Source organism: Austrofundulus limnaeus, unplaced genomic scaffold (genome assembly GCF_001266775.1).
Source record: "Austrofundulus limnaeus strain Quisiro unplaced genomic scaffold, Austrofundulus_limnaeus-1.0 Scaffold122, whole genome shotgun sequence".
Classification (NCBI taxonomy): domain Eukaryota; kingdom Metazoa; phylum Chordata; class Actinopteri; order Cyprinodontiformes; family Rivulidae; genus Austrofundulus; species Austrofundulus limnaeus.
The window spans coordinates 156,659-163,885 of NW_013952524.1; the positions used below are offsets into that span (position 1 = coordinate 156,659).

Consider the following 7,227-nt stretch of genomic DNA (forward strand, 5'->3'; position numbering starts at 1 on the left):
GGGGGTACCTGATGCGTCAAAATTGGACGCAAAGGGACCTTTGAAAAACGTCAATATGTGACGACTCGGGAGTGAGAATGGGTTGGATGCTGTGCTGCCATTTCATCCCGCTTCAAAACACAAACGCACGAGCACACTTTTGTCCAGTATCTTACCTCAGCAGCGTTGCTCAGGCAACCATCTCCTTTGGTCTGGGAGCTGTTGGAAGAAGATATTGATAATCTATAAACCACGTGGAGTAGATGGAGATTATCAGAGAGAAACAGCAGACAGACATTTTAAAAGCCAAACACTCCTTGAGTCTGAGATGAAGCAGGATATAGTGAAGGCCTAATGAGAAATAAGGCAGGATTTGTTTCTTTCTTTTCTTTTTGGTTATCTGTTTTACTAAAGGTTTTAGGAAGAATGCTTTTCATAAAGCGACAAATGATACTAAAAGATTTAAAAAATAAACAAACGGTGAAAAGAAGAGCTTCCGGCATTTGTGAAAAGCTTTTTTAAATTATGAAGCCTTTGTAAAAATGAGTTTGTAAATTTGTTATTTGAGAAAGCACCATTCTACTTCATATTCAAAAATTAAATAAAAATAAAACTAATTTAAACGGCCTGTTCTGATCAAAAATTGTCTCAATTAAGTTTTATATATTAAATACATAAACATTCTTTCTATCTATGCATTTTTTTWAAAAAAATTATGGATAAAGAACTGTTTCTATATAAAAACAACTATTTCTGTATGAAAAGGATACTGTTGATTATTTGTGGGGTTCTGTGGAAAGGTTTTTAACTATTAATTTTATCTTTTGTGTTACGCTCCAYCCTGTTCCCCCGACGCAGATGGTACTCCAAAAATCTTGTCCTCCTTCAGCGAGAAAGTGGTGAACCCCAACGAGCCCCTCTTCATGGTCTGCAACGTCAAAGGAACGCCGCCTCCCCGGTGCAGCTGGTCGCTGGACGACGACCCYGTGATCAAAGACAGCCACCACCACCTGGGCCACCTCGAGACCCACGAGGGCCACGTGGTCAGCCAGCTCAATGTCACACACACCCAGGTGCAGGACGGCGGGTTGTACCGGTGCATGTGCAGCAACTCGGCCGGGGTCGTGTACCACCAGGCTCGAATAAACGTAAGAGGTGCTTGTCAAATCAGCTCCTCCAAGAACAACAATACACAACCTGTGTGTCCGTGTGTCAAAGAGTGACTGCTGTTGGCTGGGATTAAATATGCCTTTATGTTTTATTTTAATATATATGTTTTACTTTGTTTCATATTATTGGTTTGCTTTTGTAATAGTTTAGTTATGTCATTATTAAACCTTAAAATGTTCACGAGCATCAGGCTTATTAATAATTATTACCTTATGAGCCATAACAAGAACAGAGTATGGACAAAAAAGAGCACAAGCTTGTATCCATGCTAGACTAACGGGTGTCTGACAACAAACAAAGAACTGTTTTACACAGGTTTTACAGGGTTGTAAAACAACTCATTCTCAAAAGGTGTACTATTGTGAAATAAAGCTACAGCAGACATACTGTATATTCACAAAGTGAACAGTTTCAGTTGTTTGCAACAGAGTTGTTTTAAAAGACTGAAAAATGACACAAAACAGGCCATTATCTGGGATACACGACACTTTGAATGCAGCTGGATCTTCAGGATTCGCTCATTTCAATAATAAGTTGTTCAGTTTTTTAAAGWTAGTGACTTACGACTGTGCCATGTGGTGCACAACTCCCCTCCCCTCCTGAAACACATGTTCATTATGTATATAAAAAACTGCTGCACCCATTTACCCATTCTTCATCTCAGTGGAAAAGCCAAGGAAGTGCCTGCGTGTACAGTTGACACACAGGCACTGCTGAGACTTAGTTGACAGAACATCACTTCAAAGATKACCAAACTATCTCTTAAATGTCACAGTCTCTTCAGATTATTACCRTAACTTGCTTAAAGTCTAGAGTACATTAATTGTTTGGCTCATATCTGGACGTGGTTTGCAAATTGCCAGAAAAAAATATTTTGTGGTATGGTTGTGGGTGAGAAAGACAGTTAATGTGTGTCTGTGTCTAAGTGTACTTTATTTTACTCAAGCAGCCAGTTTTAGTCTTTTGCAAACAAATGTTCAAACGATTAACCTTTCTATTAGAATAAACACTGTGTAACGCTGAACAGTGTTTATTCTAACAGCTCTAAATGTATAAAGCAAATGGAAAATATTACAAACATAAGTAGCTTTACTACACGGGTGTTTAAACATTATTTAAGATACTTGGCTCATTTTAATCTGCTTGTCATTTCACTATTAAATACTTAGCAACAGCATCTTAGAACCGCTGTTTTCAGCAGGTATTACATCTCTAGCTGTGGAGAAAAACACACTTGGCTGTAAATCCTAAAAGTCTTTAATTTATTCATTTAAAAAAAATCACCTCCTCACCGTCTTCATAGACAACCTGTTTTCTCAATCTTTATGTCCCTTTAGGCCGTGCCAGCATCCGTCCAATGAAAAACATCACAGCGATCGCTGGACGGGACGCCTTTGTTCACTGCCGTGTCATCGGCTACCCTTACTACTCGATCAAGTGGTACAAGAACTCCGCCCTGCTGCCGTTCAACCACAGACAGCGAGCCTTCGAGAACAACGGGACACTGAAGCTGAGCAATGTGCAGCAGGTTGACACAGGAGAGTACAACTGCAAGGTGATGGTGCAGCCCAACAAGATGGAGACCCAGAGCGTTCATGTTCGCGTGAAAGGTGGGCGCATCGAGCTGCAGCGGCTAGGGTCAAAAGTGCTGCGAAACTTTAAGTTGTTATATTGATTTTAAAGTTTTATCAAGTCTTAACTCAAAAGACTGGTAAATACAAGTACTACCTTCAGTTTTGTGAAAGTATTATTATGTATTTATTGTATTTTTGAAGTGAGTGCCTCATTTATCTTCTCAACCAAAGGGTYTGCTCAACTAAAACTGAAAGATAAAAAGATGCAAATTTCTAAATTATTTCTGGGCTGTTTAGCCTGGAAGTTATAGAAYCCACGTGCAAATCATGTTTCTCTGGGTCCTAGGAGTTGTTAACAAAATGTTTCAGAAACCAAAAGATGGATTTATAAAAAAAAAACTCAGAAAGTCACCATCGGATGTACTGTGCATCTACAACTATTTAACATTTTGAGTCAACCTGAACAAAGATGGCCACCACAGCTCACTGACCTTAGAAAACACAAAAATGGCTATAATTTTGTTTTTATTTTAAATATAAGCTAAAATTTGGTATATTAGTGACTGAGCATTGTCCCTAACAATACACATACTTTGAGCGCTACACAATGTGAGCTGTTTTTATTTTAAGTTTTGACATCAGCTTTAMCGTCAAATCTGTCTGTTGGCAAAACATCACATCTCATGAASCACTTGATGGATCCTTATGATGATCTCAGAAAGTACAAATTACACAAACATCTACAAGGTGGCTACCACAGCAAATTAACCATAGACAACAGAAAAATGTCCACAACACCAGTCCTTTTTTCAAACATTTGGAATGACWAAAGCTGAGAGTCAAACCCAATGCATGATTCGAGCACACAGTTTAAATCGACTTATTTGAGCTTATTTGAGTGTTGCTTTGACTCATTCATGCATGTTTGAGAAATCCTTGAAGCTCCTGTAGTAACTGCCTAAATGCTTGCTGGTACAAAGCTCCGCCTACTTACACCAAGCTCCTCCCTGGAGCTCAGTCTGCAGCAGAGCTCCMACCACACAGAGCACCCCTCCCCTGAAACATTGCTGTGAAGATGTGCTGAAGTGGGAGTGTCTGAAACTGTAGGCGGTTCTCAGACAGTGGCAAATTTCAAACTATGATGCAAAGTCAATTTTATTTTTGATATGTACAACATTTTTATAACAAATGAAGGTAACATAGTTACTTAATTGTGAAATAGACATGAACTACGGGCTTGGAAAATACATCATACCCTCCCCCCTTTAACATTTGCAAACAAGGCAACAGTTAATATACTTTAAGGAATTATTCAAAATGTTTTGGATGTATGGATGTTGCTGCTGAAGTCACTTATGTTATAAACTGAACACAATAACATTTTACTACACTTATATGCAGTAAATAGATATTGTCAGACTTTTAAATTACAAGTATTAGMTAGAATTCCTTGAGGAATAAGAGCAGTATATTAAGCAAGCCAAATCACCATTGGCCGTATCAATACATTTAAATCTGTGTGATTTATTCATRATGTTCCTGAGCGCAGCGACTGATCTCCTCTGAGATCTTACAGCTGGAATAGGTAATACTGAAAAGGGCTTCCCCATTATACCTCCATTACGGTGGCTCGTCGTCACTTTACAGCACTTTCCCACGGAGCCAAGAAAACAGAGGGAAAAAGCGAGAGTGATAGCAAAGGAGAGAGCGATGATATAAAGCAACACTTCCCAGTGGTGCCGTAGTGAGCGASTACATTTGTTAATTTACTCTACTCATGCTTAAAATGCGGAAGTGTTTTGGGGAGATCCCCGGAGTCCATTATCTCCACTTTGTTTTGAATTAAATAAGCTGCTAAAGTGCTGCTTATTTCAGTGTTGTTTGAACTCACTTGGATGCTCTCGCAGACGGCTTGTGCGATGGCTGGAGATTTCCCAGAGAACACAGCACTGGCAATTTAAATAATTATTGCATGACTTGTGTGGGTCTTTATTTCAAGCCGTCCGCTTGTTTCTGGACCCAATAGTCAATTTGAGACTGTTTTATACTTAAATAAAGATCTAGCATACCCCATAACATCTGCCACTTTTCATGAATTTTAAACAAAAGTCCTTTTATGCTGAGAAGGGACACCATTTTGGTCAAACCTTGCAAATGACACTTTGGACAATCTCATGCAAYATTGTGAGAYCATGCTCAGCAACCACCACACTGTTTACTATGATGGCAGGGCAACATCAGCAGCATCACCCCAAAGGAAGGCAAAGTAACAAAATAAACTCAATACAAGATTTGATAAAGAATGTTAACTAAATGTGTGCACATAATTAAACTCAATATCAAATGTTGAAAAAGTGTAAAAATAATCTATATACTATATGCTCAGTCATTTAACAATTGTGAAACTTGTGCATATTTTCAATATACAAAAACCATAAGATACCAAAATAATGAGCACAAGCTTTGTTTACTGTGTGGCTTCAGGTGCTGCTGTCACATATGTCAGTTAAACGATCTTATTGAACTGGGATGACTGTGAAAGTGAATCCATTGTAGACATCTATGAAATTACTACATTCCTCACGTTTTACTAAAATATGTCTAGTTGTTTGAGACACTTGGTGTCAAATACTCAGCCACTACGACACCAAATTTTAACTCAAAATCCGGTCCATTGTCATTTTTGAGTTTGCTAAGTAAGTAAATTGACTGTGACAACCAGCTTAAATTTGGCTGACTCAAAAAAAAAGGTAGTTGTAGAGATAATGTACATCCAGCGATTACTAATTTGAATCCATCTACTGGTTCATAAGATAATTTGGTAATGCAGACAAGGACATATTTGCGAACACACCCCAACACACCCCAACACACACCATGTTTCTCTATCCTTGTGCGGACTTTCCATTGACTTCCATTCATTTTTTGGTAATTTTATATCCTAACCCTGAACATTTACACTAAAATTAACCTCACAGGTTGACCTCACCTGACCCTAAAACTAACCTAAACTCAATTCACACCCCAGTCCTAAACCCAAACCCCACACCCAAAATCAGCCTCCAAAATTGTGGGGACCGAGCTTTGGTCCCCACAAGGAGCATCCGGTCCCCACGAGGCTGCATTTTCCAGAAAAATCATCCCCACCATGTAGCAAAAACTTGGGTACCACCCCCCCCCCACCCACACACAAACACACGCACAGGCATGAACAAAAACATTATCTTTGTCAGCAGGAAATATTGTTACAGATATAAAAACCTGTGTAGCTTTTGCAATATTTTCAACATGTCGATTTTTTTCTGGAAAATGTTTGCCATTTTTTAATTTTTTAAAAGATAGATACAGCACTTGTTTCTGAAAAAAAAATCAAGATATTACTCTTTAAAATTAACTCTACCACCACATTTGGCCTGTGTGTTTCTCCTCCTACCTGCAGTACCTCCCTACATCCAGCCCTTTGAGTTCCAGCGTTTCACCATTGGTCAGCGGGTCTTCATCCCCTGCGTGGTCATGTCAGGTGACCGACCGCTGGACATCACATGGCAGAAGGATGGGCGGCCGATTCCCATCAGCCTGGGTGTGACTGTCGACAACATCGACTTCACCAGCTCCCTGAGAATCAACGACCTGACACCTGACCACAACGGCAACTACACCTGCATCGCCCGCAATGAGGCCGCCGTGGTGGAGCACCAGAGTCAGCTCATTGTGAGAGGTCAGATGGCACAATCCTTACAGGATGTCCCTTTGAAAGAGCTCATTTGTCTCTTTAGGAGATAAACTCCTGACTTCTGTGTGTCTATGAGCAGTTCCTCCACAATTTGTGGTTCAGCCAGAGGACCAAGATGGGATTTATGGGAAAACTGTGACTCTGAACTGCTCTGCTGAAGGCTATCCACCGCCCACCATCGTCTGGGAGCACTCTAAAGGTACGTTAAGTGCAGATTATTTGAATTGGTGCCTTTTGCTTTGCCCATGGCTGGTGGATAGGTGTGTGTATGGGCAGAGGTATGTATACATACTACTCTGTAAAGTAAACATCAGCCGTGGGTTTTGCCCAGTCTCCACCTGCATCGTTAGAAAAGCATCAGGGAGAAAGAAAAGCAGGAGCAAGGCAGATGAGTTCAGCCACTCGAGCAGGACAGATGAAGAGGAGGCCCAGATGTTTGCTTTATCATCCATATAACCTGGGATGAAAGCTTTCACAACAACAGAGGGGTTTGTGTGTGTGTGTGTGTGTGTGTGTGTGTGTGTGTGTGTGTGTGTGTGTGTGTTCTTGTTTTTATTACATGGTGGGGTCCAAAACCTGATTTTTCACTCACATCGTGGGGTCCGGTTTTTCTCGTGGGGACCAAAATCCGGTCCCCACAGGCACAAGCATTGCAATCAATAGAAAAAGGCCTGCTGATATGCCTGGTGAAGTTTTTGTGAAAAAAAAAATTGGTCCCCATAGGGTTCATTTTTCAGACAAAGTGTGTGTCGACTTTCCCCCCTAGAGGTC

General features: G+C 40.3%; 1 protein-coding gene across 1 annotated transcript in view; it reads left to right on the plus strand.

Moving 5' to 3' along the window:
• The window catches only part of LOC106522149 (Down syndrome cell adhesion molecule homolog), a gene marked incomplete at its 3' end in the record, with an annotated part of 155,510 nt that overhangs the window by 104,830 nt on the left and 43,453 nt on the right, over positions 1-7,227 (plus strand). Inside the window, 4 exon segments of the mRNA XM_014015011.1 lie at positions 808-1,134; positions 2,487-2,759; positions 6,163-6,441; positions 6,536-6,655. Coding sequence (XP_013870465.1) covers positions 808-1,134; positions 2,487-2,759; positions 6,163-6,441; positions 6,536-6,655 — 999 coding nt within the window.